The sequence below is a fragment of the Syngnathus typhle genome, linkage group LG15 (assembly GCF_033458585.1).
Source record: "Syngnathus typhle isolate RoL2023-S1 ecotype Sweden linkage group LG15, RoL_Styp_1.0, whole genome shotgun sequence".
Lineage (NCBI taxonomy): Eukaryota > Metazoa > Chordata > Actinopteri > Syngnathiformes > Syngnathidae > Syngnathus > Syngnathus typhle.
In genome coordinates, this window is record NC_083752.1 from 3,605,489 (window position 1) to 3,622,155 (window position 16,667).

General features: G+C 48.8%; 4 protein-coding genes across 8 annotated transcripts; all 4 read left to right on the forward strand.

Moving 5' to 3' along the window:
* Positions 1-55: 55 nt before the first annotated feature.
* Positions 56-3,874, forward strand: cct8 (chaperonin containing TCP1, subunit 8 (theta)). 3 transcript variants are annotated; one of them, XM_061299261.1, is made up of 16 exons: positions 56-217; positions 687-777; positions 852-931; positions 1,010-1,159; positions 1,273-1,453; positions 1,535-1,596; positions 1,670-1,807; positions 1,891-2,069; positions 2,143-2,209; positions 2,278-2,365; positions 2,451-2,566; positions 2,645-2,716; positions 2,796-2,960; positions 3,032-3,151; positions 3,258-3,376; positions 3,652-3,874. In XM_061299261.1, exons 1-15 carry the CDS (start codon positions 158-160, stop codon positions 3,360-3,362), a joined length of 1,674 nt encoding a protein of 557 aa, XP_061155245.1. In that variant the 5' UTR covers positions 56-157; the 3' UTR covers positions 3,363-3,376; positions 3,652-3,874. The 3 variants fall into 3 exon arrangements, with proteins under 3 accessions (XP_061155245.1, XP_061155246.1, XP_061155247.1); XM_061299262.1 differs by having other exon boundaries at positions 3,258-3,372; XM_061299263.1 differs by lacking the exon at positions 3,258-3,376.
* Positions 3,875-4,139: 265 nt separating this feature from the next.
* rskrb (ribosomal protein S6 kinase related b) lies at positions 4,140-8,172 on the forward strand. Of its 3 annotated transcripts, XM_061299267.1 has the most exons (13): positions 4,140-4,332; positions 4,682-4,972; positions 5,036-5,119; positions 5,205-5,273; positions 5,388-5,457; positions 6,078-6,185; positions 6,300-6,340; positions 6,410-6,437; positions 6,578-6,667; positions 6,732-6,820; positions 6,890-7,000; positions 7,065-7,178; positions 7,235-8,172. In XM_061299267.1, exons 1-13 carry the CDS (start codon positions 4,309-4,311, stop codon positions 7,403-7,405), a joined length of 1,290 nt encoding a protein of 429 aa, XP_061155251.1. In that variant the 5' UTR covers positions 4,140-4,308; the 3' UTR covers positions 7,406-8,172. The 3 variants fall into 3 exon arrangements, with proteins under 3 accessions (XP_061155251.1, XP_061155249.1, XP_061155250.1); XM_061299265.1 differs by lacking the exon at positions 5,388-5,457 and having other exon boundaries at positions 6,122-6,185; XM_061299266.1 differs by lacking the exon at positions 5,388-5,457 and having other exon boundaries at positions 4,685-4,972; positions 6,122-6,185.
* Positions 8,173-8,790: 618 nt separating this feature from the next.
* aldocb (aldolase C, fructose-bisphosphate, b) lies at positions 8,791-13,269 on the forward strand. Its single transcript, XM_061299264.1, has 9 exons — positions 8,791-8,950; positions 10,763-10,879; positions 10,960-11,171; positions 11,433-11,487; positions 11,559-11,719; positions 11,825-11,908; positions 11,985-12,159; positions 12,226-12,425; positions 12,564-13,269. The coding sequence occupies exons 2-9, from the start codon at positions 10,768-10,770 to the stop codon at positions 12,654-12,656; spliced, it is 1,092 nt and encodes a 363-aa protein (XP_061155248.1). The 5' UTR covers positions 8,791-8,950; positions 10,763-10,767; the 3' UTR covers positions 12,657-13,269.
* Positions 13,270-13,500: 231 nt separating this feature from the next.
* On the forward strand, positions 13,501-16,612 carry pigs (phosphatidylinositol glycan anchor biosynthesis, class S). Its single transcript, XM_061300197.1, has 12 exons — positions 13,501-13,611; positions 13,850-13,989; positions 14,066-14,177; positions 14,282-14,371; positions 14,452-14,543; positions 14,640-14,880; positions 14,953-15,095; positions 15,211-15,325; positions 15,393-15,538; positions 15,600-15,697; positions 15,777-15,987; positions 16,063-16,612. Exons 1-12 carry the CDS (start codon positions 13,593-13,595, stop codon positions 16,339-16,341), a joined length of 1,686 nt encoding a protein of 561 aa, XP_061156181.1. The 5' UTR covers positions 13,501-13,592; the 3' UTR covers positions 16,342-16,612.
* Positions 16,613-16,667: the final 55 nt, after the last annotated feature.

The following is a 16,667-nucleotide window of genomic DNA, read 5'->3' on the forward strand; positions in this document are numbered from 1 at the left end:
AGCATATTTAAATGCGATATTAAGTTTGTCCCTTCTCGCTTACTGTGGAAAGGCCGACGCCTCGCCACAGGAAGCCCCGCCCTTTCCTCGATCTCTCCGGCTTTGTGCTGTCCACGCTGCGGCTTTCCTTACACGTTGTGACGCCGCAAAAAAAACAATGGCCCTCCATATCCCTAAAGCTCCGGGCTTTGCCCAAATGTTAAAAGACGGCGCCAAGGTGAGCCTATATGTATTTTCAATTTTACGTTGGAACTCCCCCCCCCGCCATTAAGACTCGTCAAGCAACGTGCTAGCTAGTTAGCCATAGCCGCCTCGTTAGCACGTAATGTTGCATGCTCAGACCCGGAGAAAGTTCTGGAGCGTGGTCGGGATGATGGTACCATCTAGACATCATCAACGTGCTTTACGTGTCCTGCGTGTATAATGTTAACGTACAGATCTTCATTGATGATCAGTTTTGATATGACTGCTAAGAACCAAGCTGTCATGAATTGTGCTAATGCTAATGGAAATAAGCATGAAGGAATTTTCATTTCCCCCATATGTTTATTGGTTAAAATAAAAAAAATGTCAAGTATGTCGTATCTTTAAAAGCCGAAATAATACAGGGTTGATTTAGTTCAGTATGGAAAAAATACTTTCTACACATCAATCACCATTAGTAAATATGACATCATCCATTGCAGCACTATTCCGGTCTTGAAGAAGCCGTTTTTCGCAACATCCGAGCCTGTAAAGAACTTTCACAGACCACACGCTCGGCCTACGGGCCCAATGGTACGTGCCCATCACATACACCCAAAAAATTAATATGGGATATTAAATGAGTGCCCCCTTTTTTTCCCCCCCAGGCATGAACAAAATGGTCATCAACCACTTGGAGAAGCTGTTTGTCACCAATGATGCTGCCACCATCCTCAGAGAGCTGGAGGTAGACGTCGCCTGAGTCTGCCATCGCTGTGATATCATCGATTGATTGAGTCTGACCTGGTTCTCTGAAACCCGTTAGGTGCAGCATCCAGCGGCCAAAATGGTCGTGATGGCGTCCCACATGCAAGAACAGGAGGTGGGCGACGGCACCAACTTCGTCCTGGTGTTTGCCGGCGCGCTGCTGGAGCTTGCTGAGGAGCTCCTACGGATGGGCCTTTCCGTGTCGGAGGTGTGTTTGTGTCCCCCAAATCATGGGGACCTAATATGCAAACACTTCTCAGATACTTGCAGCAAAACAAATTCTGGCCATTAACAAAATCTGGAAACGGCTTGGCCACACAGGTGATCGAAGGCTACGAGAAGGCGTGCCGGAAGGCGCTGGAGCTCCTGCCCGAGTGCGTGTGCTCAACAGCCAAGAACCTCCACGACCTGAAGGAAGCCTCGGCGATGATCCGCACGGCCATCACCAGCAAACAGTACGGCAACGAAGACTACCTGGCCAACCTCATCGCACAAGCTTGCGGTTAGTACCAGCGCCCCCTTCTGGATGTCACATCACTCAATAGCTCCTCTTTTAATGGCCTTTTCTTCCATTTTATTTCAGTGTCCATCTTCCCAGAGTCCGGCAGTTTCAATGTGGACAGCGTCCGCGTGTGTAAAATCCTGGTGAGTGTCCTTAAACGTGTGGATAGATTCTTACTTTTAGGCCTTGTTGACATTTTAACCCTCTTCTTGTCAGGGTTGCGGCGTGACGGCGTCCTCCGTGCTGCACGGTATGGTGTTCAAAAAGGAGGCAGAGGGAGACATCACGTCGGTGAAAGACGCCAAGATTGCCGTCTTCTCCTGTCCCTTCGACTGCATGGTGACCGAGACCAAGGTGAGCCAGTCATAAAATGATGATGGTTCTTTATTTAGTCTCGTAAGAAGAAACATAAATAGTAACGACATTGTTGGGTGCAGGGCACGGTGCTGATAAACAACGCCAAGGAGCTGATGGACTTCAGCAAGGGTGAGGAGGACATGATGGAGGTGCAGGTGAAAGCCATCAAGGAGGCCGGCGCCAATGTTGTGGTGACGGGCGGCAAGGTGGCCGACATGGCGCTGCACTATGCCAACAAGTACAAGCTGATGGTGGTCCGGTAAGGAGATTAGAATCGAAGGTTTCTCAAAAGATAGAAACAAATATTTGGAGAAAATATTTCTCTACCTCAGGCTGAACTCCAAGTGGGACCTGAGGAGGTTGTGCAAGACCGTGGGCGCCGTAGCGCTGCCCAGGCTGGTGAGTCTTCCTTTTCAAAAATATGAATAAAATAAAAAAAATCTTGACCCTCTTGACTGCCCCTCTAGACTGCACCCACCCCTGAGGAGATCGGTCACTGCGACAGCGTTTACCTGACGGAGGTGGGCGACACACAGGTGGTGGTCTTCAAACACGGTGCGTCATTTCTCGCTATCAGCGTCTCGCGTGATTTAAGCTTCCAAGTGAAATGTTTTTTTTTTTTTTTTTTTGGATGGATCAGAGAAAGAAGACGGCGCCATCTCCACCGTGGTGATCCGAGGCTCCACCGACAACCTGATGGATGACATCGAGCGGGCCATCGACGACGGAGTGAACACCTTCAAGGTTCTCGTTAGGGTGAGTGGCATCATACGCATGGGATGAACATATTTAAATGAGATTGAGATTGCAATTGATCTCGCCTTCTGTTTCCAGGACAACCGTCTGGTCCCCGGTGCGGGAGCCACCGAGATCGAGCTGGCCAATCGACTCACCTCCTACGGAGAGGTGCGCACTTCCCTTTGGACCTCCTTCAAAACATTCTTCATCATCTGACATCTTTGTCATTTTATTTCTTCCTGTTAAGACCTGCCCCGGTTTGGAGCAGTACTCCATCAAAAAGTTTGCAGATGCCTTCGAAGCGGTGCCGCGTGCTCTGGCGGAGAACTCCGGCGTGAAGGCCAACGAGCTCATCTCCAAGATGTACTCGGCGCATCATGAGGGCAACAAGAACGCGGGTTTTGATATTGAGGTGGGCCAATAAACACGGACGACAATACACTTTTCCAGGACGACCACGACTGACTACGTGTCGTTTTTCAGGGAGACGGCCCTTCGGTGAAGGACGTGGCCGAAGCTGGCATCCTGGACCCGTACCTGGTCAAATACTGGGGCATCAAACTGGCCACTAACGCCGCCATCACAGTACTGCGAGTGGACCAGGTACGGCCTCCGAGGCGCATTTTGTCCCACGGAAGATGCAAACATTGGTCACTTCTGCGTACGGTCTTGCGTAGCCGGTTAGCTTAGCTGTGTGTGTACGACCCAGATCATCATGGCTAAGGCCGCAGGGGGACCCAAGGCTCCCAAGCAGAGTGGCCACTGGGACAAGGACAACTGGGACGAGGAGCCCGATAAGTTTGAAACGCACTAGAAGGCACACAGTCAGTAGGTCCTGGAACGTGTGTGCGCTCACGTGTGAAGACTTGCCTGTCACTACTAACTTTAGTGGATGTGTTAAAAAAATTGACCTCACGACAAGGGTGTGTTACGGATTGAATTCACTCAAAACAAACGCAATGATGTGATTGCATGGGCATGCAGTCAATTGGAATTGTAAGACAACAAATGAAGACCAAGAAGACTTTTGCTTCCTCAGACCTCCTTCACTTGGTGACATTATTACTAATTTGTGCTTCTGTTTGCTCTCTTTATTTCCCCAGATCATCATGGCCAAACCAGCAGGAGGGCCCAAACCTCCACAGGGCAAGAAGGACTTCGATGAAGACGACTGATCATACTCTCCCTTTTTTTTTTTTTAATTTAAAGCTCCGCAGTTTGGTTTATTTTGTAGAAAGTCCTCACAACAACACTGGACAGAATGTGGACATGTGGCACTATTATGTTCTTCCTCACAAATAAAAGGCACTTGCGCTGTCAAGTCTAGCTATATTGTGACTTTATTACACAGTGTGTGTAATGAACTATTTTTAGAGCTTCACATCGTGCATTATTTGTCGTTTCTTGTGAATTATGTATCGCTTTAGTCATTCGAAGTGGACGGTAAATGAAATTGACTGCCTGTACATCCGATGCCCTAATCTGGTAGACCAGTAGGCGGTGCTTAAACCAGTTATTTTCTTCACGTGCTCCTATTGGCTGACAAGCGTGTGGGCGGCTTCGTTTATGGTCACGCCCACCCAGGATTAACCTTTTTTTTTTTTTTTAATGTCGCCATATTCTTTGCTCCGTATTAGAGTAGATTATAGTGGCGTTTGTTCGCCTCTCCTCTCAAGGTTTACAAAACTGTTTTGGCACAAGAAGGTTCCGGAGACGCTCGACGGCACCGATGAGGCGCGCTCGCGTGTGCTGTCACGCAGATGGGGGCCGACGGCAGCAAGAAGGTAAACGGAGGAGGGGGGGGGGGGGTCGACATTTTGGGACGCTATGACGCTGATGATGCGGGGCTCCCGTTTCCATGGTGATCATTCTTCCTGCAAATACGAGTTTTTGAATGGACTTTGCGGTACTTTGGTCAATGAGACGGCAATATTTTGTATGTTTCTACTACTGGAGTCTCAGTAATGGTATCCTCCACGCTCCGTTACACATACACTGCACATCTGCCGTGTGGCCCGCAGGCGGCAGTCACGTGACTGACACGTCATTCAGTACACTCGTTGAGCCGTTTCGAATATAAGCGGAAATCATGTTTGATGAATCCTTTCTTGACTTCCCAAACTACTCCACCAGAAGCCGGCTGATAGCCGCGAGGAAGAGCCCCTCTCATCAGGCTGGCGTGGCTTCCTGTCCAGCATGGGCCTGTCGTTGCCTGCAACCTTGTGCCGCCTGGCGCCGCCCGCTTTGCGCCTGGGTCGCCGGCCCATGCTCCAAAGCAGGGCGCCTGACATCCCCGAACACGTCCTGAGGCTGGCAGGGGTGGGCCCAGACAAGTTGAGATCCGAATGGAGCCTGCCGGGCTTCGTCGCTATGTTCCTACCCGAGTTCCCCCACAGGGGTGCGCCGGGACAAGAACACTTTCAGGTGGATGCGTTTTTTCATGCCTTGCATGTGCTTGTGTTCAAATGTATATTGTTGCTCTTTCAGGTGTTAAGTTACATCGCCAAAGGTTCTTTCGGACCCATCTTGAAGGTGAAGGACAAGGCCAAACAGAGAACGTATGCCGTCAAAGTGGGTCTCAAATAATTCTAAATCATTAAAATGAAGTACTAATGTGACGCCGAAAGTGGTGTGACGATATTGTGCCGGTCTGCAGGTGATTCCCAAATCTGAAATCCTCCGATTAGGCGTGCTGGAGCAGTCAAAAGAAGAGGTGATAGTTCAGGTGAGTACTTCTCGAGTTCTCGTCAGGGAGAAACGTTTGAATTTCCCCACTAGTTGTAGCCTCGATTCCCGTCGGAGCCGAGCGGCGGCACAACTCTTTGAATTTTCCCCTCAGCGTCAGATTCGCCACCCGTTTGTGCACGACCTGCAGGACTGTTGGCAGACGCAGCGCCACCTCTACATTAGTGAGTCAGCCACAGAGCAACGACCCCCCCCCACCCCAAAGAACCCCCACCTTCAACATCCACACCTCACCCCTGAACCGACAATTCTCCCTAATCCCGAGGCTCACAAAATTGTGCTGTCTTGACTCCATCGTCTTTTGCTTTTTCTCGTGCCCCCCCCCCCCCCCCTCTCGTTCGATTATCCAGTGACTTAGAAAGTGTGACCTATTTTGTTTTACTGCCCGCCCCCACTCTGTGAACAAGAGCACATCCACTGGCCCTCTGGACTTCAGCGAACCCCCTTGCCCCTCTATCCCCCTCCCCACTGTTGTGCTTGGGAATCACATCCCTAATGCACGAAGTGAGTGTATGCAGACCCCAGTGAGCCGCATCATATGATTATTATAATGTGATTAAACCTTGGATATTCATGTTAACTGGCACTGTGCACAATAGAAATGAATACAAGGAAAAAGTCATCCTACATGCAAAAGCATTTGTGAGCACAATCATAACAATCTAGCCATTTATTCATGATATCTAAGATGAGCTTTGTCGCCACCTGGCGTTTCGGAGGCTCATTGCTAGTTCACCCAATGGGTGAAAAATGTGGACGTTTAATTACGTCTTCTGCCTTTTAGTGTGCGACTACTGCAGCACTGGTGACCTTTACACCTACTGGCAGATGATTGGACTCTTCGCAGAGGACACGGTGCGGGTGTTTGCCGCCGAGCTGGGCTCTGCGCTGGGTGAGCTCACGTTTGGAGTAATTATAAAGACGGTCATGGAATTAAAGCAAAGGGCAGCGTCCATGTTAAATGTGGAGCAAGTTTATTCACAGTTCCTCTTTTTTTCCTCTGTAGGATTTCTTCACGACTTTGGTGTCATCCATAGAGATGTGAAGGTATGAAAGTTGATTTTTGCCTCAAAGTCATTGATTGATAAATGTTGTATACTTCTCAATTCCTTCCAGATGGAGAACATCTTGCTGACAGACAATGGTAAGTCAACTAATGTCCAGCAGAGGGCAGCAATGTGCCATTTTGTAAACTTCCAGAACCTTCCTGACATCTGCTTATTGGTCATCAATACGAACGACAGTCCGCTTCAGAGGTTCATGAGAATTAATGGTGCATTCCAGGACACCTCCGTCTGGCCGACTTTGGTTTGTCTCGCCGCCTGGAGCGAGGAGGTCGGGCTTTCACCATCTGCGGCACCATCCAGTACATGGGTGAGGAATAACCCGCCACATCATTCTATGAGGGCATTGTGAGCACGCTGTGTTTGCACCGCAGCCCCCGAGGTACTGAGCGGCGGTCCCTACAACCACGCGGCCGATTGGTGGTCGCTGGGCATCCTGCTATTCTCGTTGGCTACCGGCAAGGTGATGTCGTCATGGAAACTCCCGAGTTTTCATACCAGTCGTGGTGTTGATGCTTGAATTTCTCCTTAGTTCCCCTTGCCTCCAGAGCCGGACCACTGTGGCATGCTGAGGAGGGTGCGGTCTTTCCCCTATGAAATGCCCCTCAGCCTGAGCCCCCCTTTGGCCATGCTCATCACAGAGGTGAGCACAGTTAAAGAACATCTATTTCTCCTTCTTGGGTTATTTCCACACTCTCTCTGTACAGCTACTGTGCAAAATGCCCGCCCGCCGACTTCGCACCCTGGATCGTTTCCAACGCCAGACCTTCTTCCGTGGACTCAGCTTTGACCAAAACCTGCTGCAGCGCCACCCTGTGGAGGTAATTGAATCTAAAGTACGGTACAGCAACTGTTACAACCCAGCCTTTCTTCTCAGGTGATCCTGGAGCTGAGGGAGCGACCCGACCGCGCAGCCAAAGCCCGCCGAGGCCTCACGCTTTCACTGCAGCCACTCAAAGGCTTCGAGTACGACTCGTTACTCGGGCCGCCAAACACGCCCGACGCGCAGGCGCAGGTAGCTGGCCCGCGTAAGGAGGTGTTTGTCTGATTCCGTCAATCGAGAAGGCTTGCATCACTACGGAACAGACTTTGCAAGGTTTTGGTTAACAAAATGGCGGGTCCATCCCTAAAATGGCCACGTCAAGAAGAAACAGACCCTCCATTGTTGTTTACTGCATGGCCTTAAACCACACTCGCTATCAGGTTACCCTTTCACAACAAAGCGTGCTAAACTGGACCGACGACCCGATGTAGAGGAAATATCTCAAGGACTCGTGTGTGTGAAATTCAACAGGAAGTCAGGAAGACATTTGTATTTCAAGCAGCCATTTTGAGCTAAACTCAAATCATCTCTTTCGGGGCCTCAGCATTCCTTAATGGTCAATGAAAGTCCAGTTGGTCAAAGTCTGCTCTCACAGGATGCACAAACGAATCTCAGGCACCTGAAATGTTTACAGTTTGTTTGACACCCAAAAGAGAGCACCTTTCTAAAGCTTTTGTGTTTGCACAACAAGAAATGCAATTTGTTCATGGACTTGAACGTCGCCTGTCGATATTGCCGCAACTGGTGTTATGGAACGAAAGGTCATTCAAGCGGAGGACAATGCCCCCCATTTTATTTTCTGTGTAGTCACTTGTGCAAGCCGTTTTCCAGATTGATGTTTTCACAGGTACAAAGCTTTTTTTCTTATCACCTATTTTATTTCCCGATATACCCGAATGCCTCACGAGTGATCCTGACTTTTGTGTTTTGTTGAGAGAATGCTTATTTATACATATATATAATTACCAAAAAAGAAAATCCTCTTTATACAATTCATAAGAGCGTGTCTTTTTGAACAAAAGGCCTTTGTGTGCTGCGTTTGTCACTACGCTTGATTGGAGCAAATTTCAACATGCAGGTTGACTCACCAGTCGTTGCCCAACTGTCAGTTATGACACGTTGACCGAGAGATTACATACAATCCTGCACAATGACATCTAGAACAAACATTCTGTCAGATCTGATTTCCTAAGTTCATTCTCAACATTTTCAAGGAAACAATTTCAACAAAAAAAAATAGTAGTTTCCTTGATTCAAATGAACAGTTGTAAATTAAGAGCTATTAGTACAGAAGGCAGCTACTATTAATGAAAGTGCTAAAAAAAACACTTCTGGTTTTAGTGCTGTGTCATGCCGATCTTATTTTGCAACACTCATAACCCAAAGCTGTGACGCAATGCAGAACCAATGACGTGTTGAGTGCGAATAAAAACAGAGCATTCTATTTTAAATTTAAAAAAAAACTACAGAAAATGTGCAGGTTTATCAAGTAAATACGTCTGATCGTTAAACGGTCGAGTTTCTACAACTTCCTGAAGAAGTCAACTTCCTCTCACATTCCAATGACGGATGATGCTCTTCTGCGCATGCGCACTGCCGACCGCCCTGCCTCCCGCAAGTATGACGCTGTGCCCACTCCGCCCCGCCCCGGTTCCCCGAGGTTTTCTATAGCGTCACGTTGCTCTGCAGCACAGTCGGTCTCAGCGGAAGCTCGGCATCCTTCACCTTGGACTTCTTCTCGTCACTTCGCACTCCCCCCCACGAGAGAAGGTAAAGGATACATGTCTATCTAACCACAGCTGCCAAGCGCCATTTTGTTTCCTCCCTGTCGTGATGCTGATGCTTCATCGTGCCTAGCTTAGCTTTTAACCGTGAGCTAACCGTGAACTGTCAGCTCTCAGAAAAATGTCATCTCTGCGTGTCATTATCATTTAATGTGCTTCTCAATAGTTTGTCGTGGGCGAGAATGAGATGACCTTCAAGGATGACAAGGTGGCCTGTTGCGTCGTCGTAAATGAACAGCTCGGGCTCGATCGTGCTCGTCCAGCGATGCGAACGCTGGTGCGCGTGCACGTGTGATGGCCGTGAGAAAGGGTGGCGTGCGCGCGAGGGAGTAGCTGCTCCTGAGCACGTAGACATCCTTGGTGGGGGAGGGGGCGGGGCCAAAAGATATACACTAGTAGTGAGATAGTTGAGTATTTTTCAGAAGGTTTTCGAAATTTATGCATTGTTGACCGTGTGAATGAAGTCTATGGATGGCGCAGTGCAGAAATGGCGACTAAAGGCGCTGCGCAACAGGCTGCATGCCCCCCCCCCCCTCCCATTTTTCCATTTGTGACACTGCGGACGCCCCTGCTGCACTCGACCTGTTGCTTGTTTACATGACAGTGAAGGTCTTTCCTCTGACAAGTCACACATTCTTGGAATTTAAAGGAGTCTGGGGAACCAAAAATCCCCCCTCAAATTGCTAGATGCAAAATTGGGTGCAGAAATCAATGTATCATAACAGGAGACGCAAAAAGTCTCAAGAACGTCTAATAGAAAGCGGACAGGAATCAATCAGGCCATTTTGTTTTCAAGCAGCCATTTTGTATATTTTGATATTATCTATCCAATATTGGCAGATTTAAACATGCAATTTGCCTCAGCATAATTGGTGTAGGCCTTTATAATGTGATTTGTCTCAGTTGGCGTTTGGGTTTGCAAAATGTTTTCACAACACCTTTGGAGCTCATACACCATTCCGTGCTTGACAAAAGATTTGCTGAGCGTGTGTTTCCTGCGAGCTGCCGCCGCCGCCTTTTGTCCACTTTTTATCGAGTGTAAACAAACAGCTACGACCTCTTCACATTCACCTGCATCGTGTGTTGTTTGTTACCTCACGGCGCTCCCTAAGCCGAGGATTAGCACGCAGGAAGAGCGGGGCCTGTTGGCCGGCCTCCAAGCCCGACTCACTTTGTCACCCCGTCAGCAGAAGCACATTTCTTTTTGTTCCGCCCGATCCATTGTCTTTGCATGAATGCCCCCCTCTGTGTGGAACTCCATGTGGAAGTTTACTAGACTGCAAACTAGTCCAAAATGTTGTCGTTAGCTAGAGTCATCGAATTTCATTTGTATGTCAACATGGTTGTATAGATGTCCTTTTTGTTATGAGTGACCTTCTGTGGTGGGCATTACAATGAAAGGTAACAATTAAACGGCACGAAAGAAAGATTGAATGAATGAGGCTGGGAAAAAAACGAGGCAACCGGTAGGGTTGCTGAGGAGAGCGCGGCGAGCCCAGCAGCATCCCATTACGTAATAGTAGCTCCGCCTCTGTCTGCTTGTGCAGCAGAGAGCTTGCGTAATCAATTATTTATGGCGGAGCACAGCGGGGGGAGGGGGGGAGGATAAAAGCGTGCTCGTCGGCACGTCCTGACTGTTTGCCGGGTTCCCTTCAGTCACGAACCAGACGCTGTGTCAAAGTTGGCTTTTGAGGAACAGTCGGCCTAGAAGTAAAAATGCAGCTTTCTTCGGATGCTAGAAGTTGCCACGTTGGATGGGTGACCATAAAGATAATGTTGTCTGTGTGTTTGTTTGCAGCCACCATGACTCACCAGTTCCCCGCGCTGACTCCTGCTCAGAAGAAGGAGCTGCAGGACATCGCCCTGAGGATCGTGGCCCCCGGCAAGGGCATCCTCGCTGCCGACGAGTCCACCGGTATGCCTCGGTTGCACGTGGCTAAGAAGAAAAAAAAAAAGCGCTGGAATGTCATAACATGGAATTTCAAATTCTTTTAGGCAGCATGGCGAAGCGCTTCACCCCCATCGGCGTGGACAACACGGAGGAGAACCGCCGGCGCTACCGTCAGCTGCTGTTCACGGCCGACGGGCGCATCGACAACTGCATCGGCGGGGTCATCTTCTTTCACGAGACGCTCTACCAGAACACCGACGACGGCACGCCCTTCTCCAAGCTCATCAAGGACCGCGGCATTGTCGTCGGCATCAAGGTGCGCCCTCTAAATGGCTGGGGTCCATTTTGTCTTCCCGTGGGTCTGCTCTTGAAAGGAATCACGCACGCTCTCACAGTGTTGTGTCAACACAGGGTCAGGTTTCAAGAGCAGGCAGTTCATTACATCCACCGCAAGTTATTTAAATGAACCATTTAACCTGCGAAATTTCAGTTTTAATTTTTTTTCTGTCCATTAAAAAAAAAAAAGTTGCACACAAAGGTTTTCCCATCCCTGATCTAAAGTGACTTTTTTTCGCAGGTGGACAAAGGTGTTGTTCCCCTCGCCGGAACCAATGGAGAGACTACCACTCAAGGTGATAACACAGACAAATCGTCATCGACCATCTTCAGGTGCTTGACTAGCGGATGCTTCTCTGCGTCGCAGGTCTGGACGGGTTGTCAGAGCGCTGCGCCCAGTACAAGAAGGACGGCGCTGACTTTGCCAAGTGGCGCTGCGTGCTGAAAATCAGCGATACCACACCCTCCGAGCTGGCTATATATGAGAACGCCAACGTGCTAGCACGCTACGCTAGCATTTGCCAGCAGGTTGGTGCTTTGTTTTTGTGCATTACCTAGGCATTTCCTTGTGTTTAGATAAAAGTGTGGTGTTTTGGAAACTTCTTTGGTAACTTTGTACGGTTCTAATTGCAGAATGGCATCGTTCCTATTGTGGAGCCAGAGATCCTCCCTGATGGAGACCATGATCTTAAGCGCTGCCAGTACGTCACCGAGAAGGTAATCAAGCTCAAGTCGTCTTTTATGATCAGAAAGTAACAAAAGTGCTTTAACACGCCCGTCCGTCCACCTCGAGGTCCTGGCCGCTGTGTACAAGGCTCTGTCGGACCACCACATCTACCTGGAGGGCACCCTGCTCAAGCCCAACATGGTCACCGCTGGACACGCCTGCCCCACCAAGTACAGCAACGAGGAGATCGCCATGGCGACCGTCACTGCCCTGCGCCGCACCGTGCCTCCTGCCGTCACAGGTGAGACCCGGTCGCGTCACTCCTTGTGCGTAGGCCTCGCCACTCACTCGTCGTTGCCCTTTTTAGGCGTGACCTTCCTGTCGGGCGGCCAGTCGGAGGAAGAGGCCAGTGTCAACCTCAACGCCATCAATACCTGCCCCTTGGCCAAGCCCTGGGCACTCACCTTCTCCTACGGCCGCGCCCTGCAGGCCTCAGCCCTACAGGCCTGGCGAGGAGACATGAGCAACGAGAAGGCCGCAACCGAGGAGTTCATCAAGCGCGCTGAGGTAGAGGACATTCTCAGGAAGTCGCTTGCGTGCACTCGCAGTAGTGCTCTGTAGCAGTCACACCAGCCAAAAGGCTGGTTGTCGAGTTGGATTTTTTATTTAGATTTTTTTTAATGCATTTTGTTTCTCATTTTTCAGGCTAACAGCTTGGCCGCCATGGGCAAGTACGAGTCCTCCGGCAGCGGTGGCGCAGCTGGGCAGTCCCTTTATGTGGCCAATCACGCCTACTAATAAGCAAACATGTGACCTAGTTAGTCTTATATCTGCTCTGCTATTAAAACCTGCCGCCCTTCCTCCCCACACACTTCTCTATTCATGCATCACTGGCCTGCGCTGTCTATTGAACTTCATTATGTTGATTAAAACATTAGGTGTTAAAAAGCAGAGAAGGAGCACACTGAAAAGAGAGCTGCTGTATTTTTATGATCAAACAAATCAAAACAGATGAAAGTATTTTGGAGGTGGGACCAACACAAAGAAATAGGCTTTTTGTCTCCTAGCATGTGTGTGGGACCAAGCAACATGGTGACATCGAGGAGGCAATGTTGGTCTGAAAAGATGCAAGGGACTCCACTAATCAGTCAACTTTGTGTGTGTGTGCGCGCGTGTGTGTCCACGTTAGCTTTAAATTGCACCGTTTTAATGTATACGGTTGTGTGTAGCTGTCAATATTGTGTGTCATTCCCCTCTCCCCAGGATTGCAAAGAAGTTCATTAAAATGATGCTTGGTTTGTGGGGACTCACTGCTGTATTGGATCAACTGTGATTGTTTGTGTTGTTAATATTGTTCTTGAAGCACTTGCTGTGTCAAATAGTTAAGACAAATAAACTATATTAAACTAAATAGCATGCCTGCTTGTATTTTTCTGGGTAGTCTTTATTATATGTATTTTATGTTGCAACTTCACACAGTAAAGGCAAATTATTTGGCTATCCTTATTGTGAAATGAGTGGAATAATTTCTTATAAAATATGATTAAAAATAAAAATAACGCTACCTTCTTGGATGTTAAATATATGCTATATTGGGTATTTTAAAATCTAAAAATAAAAATGGTCAGACTTCGGCCGTAAAGTGTTGCGTGGTCTCGCGAGAATATAGCTCAACGTGACGTCACATATTTGAACACGTGACGTGTGACGTTGGGCACCCATTCATTTGCAAAAATGGCTTCCGCGGAAGTGGGTGAGTACTTGCAGAGCGCTGCTTGTCAATATTACTTTCCATGTTAGGCAACAGTGCCATTTGATTGTAGATTAATAATGAATATCATATTTTGTATTATGCTCTGTAGATCACTTTATTTGCCCGTCGCGCTTTGAAGAAATCTGGCTAGCATCGAGAGAAACTAACCTCAAAGCTACCTTTCTTTTTAATGCCACAATTAACAACTTCCTGGGGATATTTCAATTCATTTTTAAAGAGAAAACGCGCAGCCGACTCGCCACCCTCTCTATCGTGGCCGTGGTCATCCTGGTGGGAATCCCTGTATGGTTGCGGACCACCACCACGTACCGCTCCTGGTTGCCCATGGCTCAGATTCAAGAGCTGGCTGAGCTGCAGGTCAGCCTTTATTGTCTTTCTCTTCCTCTGCCTCATTTTGACATCTTAAAACGTTTTGCTTTGGACACGGTTCTAGCTGGATCTGAGCGCCAACGTGGAGGTGGTGTTCGTTCGCGGGACGCTGACACCAGAACTTCAGAAGAAGCTTCCCCTGACGCGCACACTAGATGAGGACCACGAAATTGACAGTAAATTACCAAGGCGCATCTTCATCTCCTAACCTTTCTTCTATGGCGTTTTGCATTGTGTGTTAGCATTAATGTATTTAAATTGAAAAAAAAAAACTTTGCAGGAGAGACTTCTTTGACTTATAGATATGAGATGCGTTATCGCACTGCGACCATCATGGAGGAGGACGCCCTGAACCAGCCCACCGCTGATGGTCAGTCTGACATTTTGCTTGCATCCTTTGCTCACTTAGTGGTTTGTCCTTTTGAATCAAGGCCTCTTCTTTTTTTGCAGCCATCAATCAGTCCTTGCACGCACTCAGCGAAAGTCCGTGCGGCTCTTTGGTGATTTACATAATCCCACTGTTGTCTTTGTTGCTGCCTCAGGTTCAAACTTTAAAGTCTCTTTTAAAAAAGTAAAATAAAAAATGGTTGTGTATTGCATCATAAGAAAAAAAAAAAGTCTGACCTTTCTGCTAACAGGATGTGAGGGTTTACGTGGGCCAGCGACGGACGGCCCTGCTTCGCGCCGGCGCCGAGACGATGGGGGGCAGGACGCTGGATCAAGTGCTTGCCTATACAGAGACGCGGGTCAAGGAGGTGCTGCGGACCATTTCGTTCAGTCACGACGACATCACGGCCGCCCTCAGCGACAGAGTGAGACTCAGCCCGGGACGTCTGCAAACCAAAGCTGACAGCATGAGAGCCTTCAAGTCCAGTCCGGGTTAGGAGCGCGAGCTATACATTCTAAAAAAAATACAGAATTCCTTGGTCACCATTTCGCAACTCTTTATAGGTTACGAGATCACCTTCAGCCTGCTGAATCCTGACCCCAAGTGGCACCGCGTGCATTGGGACATAGAGGGCGCCGTCTACACCTACGTCCAACCCATGCTCTCCAAACTCAGCCCCTTGGCCAATTTTAGCGTCGACTCTCAGGTTTGTTTGTTTTTCTGTATGGAATCGACCAGATGATGAATCGGTCTGAATATAATTGAATGATCAAATCAACAATGAATGAAATCCTTTTCTAAAGCGCATGTTGTGTTGGCAGATGGTGTCCTATTCCTTTCTGGGCGTCAACGCCAAATTCGACAGCAACCACCACGCCTACACGTTGAGCGCCGACAGCCTCCCGCACGTCATCAATCCCGTCGAGGCTCGACTGGGTAACTTGATGATGTTTCCATTGGAGGACCTTGACATGAGTGAACTTTGTTGACATTTTGCGCTCAGGCTCCAACGCAGCCTCGTCCAACCCGCTGCTCAACTTTCTGCTGTATGTGCCCGACCACCAACATATGCCGCTCTACATCCTCGATGAGCAGAAGCGACAGTTTCCCTCCAACGCCTTTCATTCGCCGCAATGGGGCGGAATCATGGTGAGAGATGATCTGCATTGTCGCCGTTAACGTTGACATTAATATTCAAATGTCTTCCTAGATATATAATGTATTCGGCTTCTATGGACCGGATATGCAAGCTTTCGATGTCAACATCAACATGACCAAAGTGATGGGCGTCTTCCTTGCACAACTACGGTAACGTCACACGTCTTTGAAGAATGACAAAACGTGAGTGACATCACGACCCCCCCCCCCCCCCCCCCCCCCCCCCCAGGCTGCTGCTGGGCGTGCATCCCTTGTCGCCTCCCGCCGGATTCCTGTTGGCGCCGCCCGACAGCTCGGGCCTGTTAGACTGGGAACTGGACCGTCTCATGTGGAGTCGCACCGTGGAAAACATCGCCACGGCAACCACCACCATCACATCGCTGGCGCAACTGCTGGACCAGATCGAGAACATCGTCATCAACGACAACATTGCCGAGCAGGTGTGCACGTGCATGCTATGTTTTGGGAGAGAGGAGAAAATATTTTTGACCCATTAAAGTCACTCTTTGCCACAGGTGTCGAATGCAGTGGCGTCGCTGCGGCTGGCGAGCGCCGAGCTGGAGTCGGGCAACCTGGCCTTCGCCCTGCAGTACAGCAAGGAGGCCATCCTGGCGTCGGAGCGGGCCTTTTTCGACCCGTCCCTGCTCCACCTGCTCTACTTCCCCGACGACCAGAAGTTCGCCATCTACATCCCGCTTTTTGTGCCCGTGGCTGTGCCCGCTTTCGTGGCGCTGCTCCATATGCTTGTGGAGGCGATCCGCAAGCGTAGGGACAAGCATGCCAAGAAGGACTAAAGAGGTGGTTGAGGATTGTCACCTTGAAGCTTTCCCCGAAGAATGCAAAAACGACTTTTGGTTTTTTAAATTTGGAGAAAAGAACTAAATGTACCGCACATGTTTTTTATTGGACAGCAAAGCATTCTGGGGTCTTTTTCTACGTCAGGGATTTTGAAATGCTTTTATTTGAGTGCCCACTGTGACTGTTCAGCACTACTACTGGTCTACTTGCTAAATAATGTCTTTTTTTCTTCTAAGTTATTGAAAATTAAAATACTACTTCTAAGTCCTTATTTGTGTTTATTTCAGACATGGTGTGATGAGACAAAAATAATTCTCCGTGT

Excerpts from the sequence above, each read along its gene's own strand:
- cct8 (XM_061299261.1), top strand. The coding sequence starts at position 158 with ATGGCCCTCCATATCCCTAAAGCTCCGGGCTTTGCCCAAATGTTAAAA. Across the intron at positions 2,366-2,450 it reads GGTGGTGGTCTTCAAACACG|AGAAAGAAGACGGCGCCATC; the intron begins GTGCGTCATTTC and ends TGGATGGATCAG. Across the intron at positions 2,717-2,795 it reads GACTCACCTCCTACGGAGAG|ACCTGCCCCGGTTTGGAGCA; the intron begins GTGCGCACTTCC and ends CTTCCTGTTAAG.
- aldocb (XM_061299264.1), top strand. The coding sequence starts at position 10,768 with ATGACTCACCAGTTCCCCGCGCTGACTCCTGCTCAGAAGAAGGAGCTG. Across the intron at positions 11,488-11,558 it reads TGGAGAGACTACCACTCAAG|GTCTGGACGGGTTGTCAGAG; the intron begins GTGATAACACAG and ends TCTGCGTCGCAG. Across the intron at positions 12,160-12,225 it reads CGTGCCTCCTGCCGTCACAG|GCGTGACCTTCCTGTCGGGC; the intron begins GTGAGACCCGGT and ends TGCCCTTTTTAG.
- pigs (XM_061300197.1), top strand. Across the intron at positions 13,990-14,065 it reads AAGAGCTGGCTGAGCTGCAG|CTGGATCTGAGCGCCAACGT; the intron begins GTCAGCCTTTAT and ends ACACGGTTCTAG. Across the intron at positions 14,881-14,952 it reads AGCCTTCAAGTCCAGTCCGG|GTTACGAGATCACCTTCAGC; the intron begins GTTAGGAGCGCG and ends AACTCTTTATAG.
- rskrb (XM_061299267.1), top strand. The coding sequence starts at position 4,309 with ATGGGGGCCGACGGCAGCAAGAAG. Across the intron at positions 6,186-6,299 it reads CGAGCTGGGCTCTGCGCTGG|GATTTCTTCACGACTTTGGT; the intron begins GTGAGCTCACGT and ends TTTCCTCTGTAG. Across the intron at positions 6,668-6,731 it reads CGGCACCATCCAGTACATGG|CCCCCGAGGTACTGAGCGGC; the intron begins GTGAGGAATAAC and ends TTTGCACCGCAG.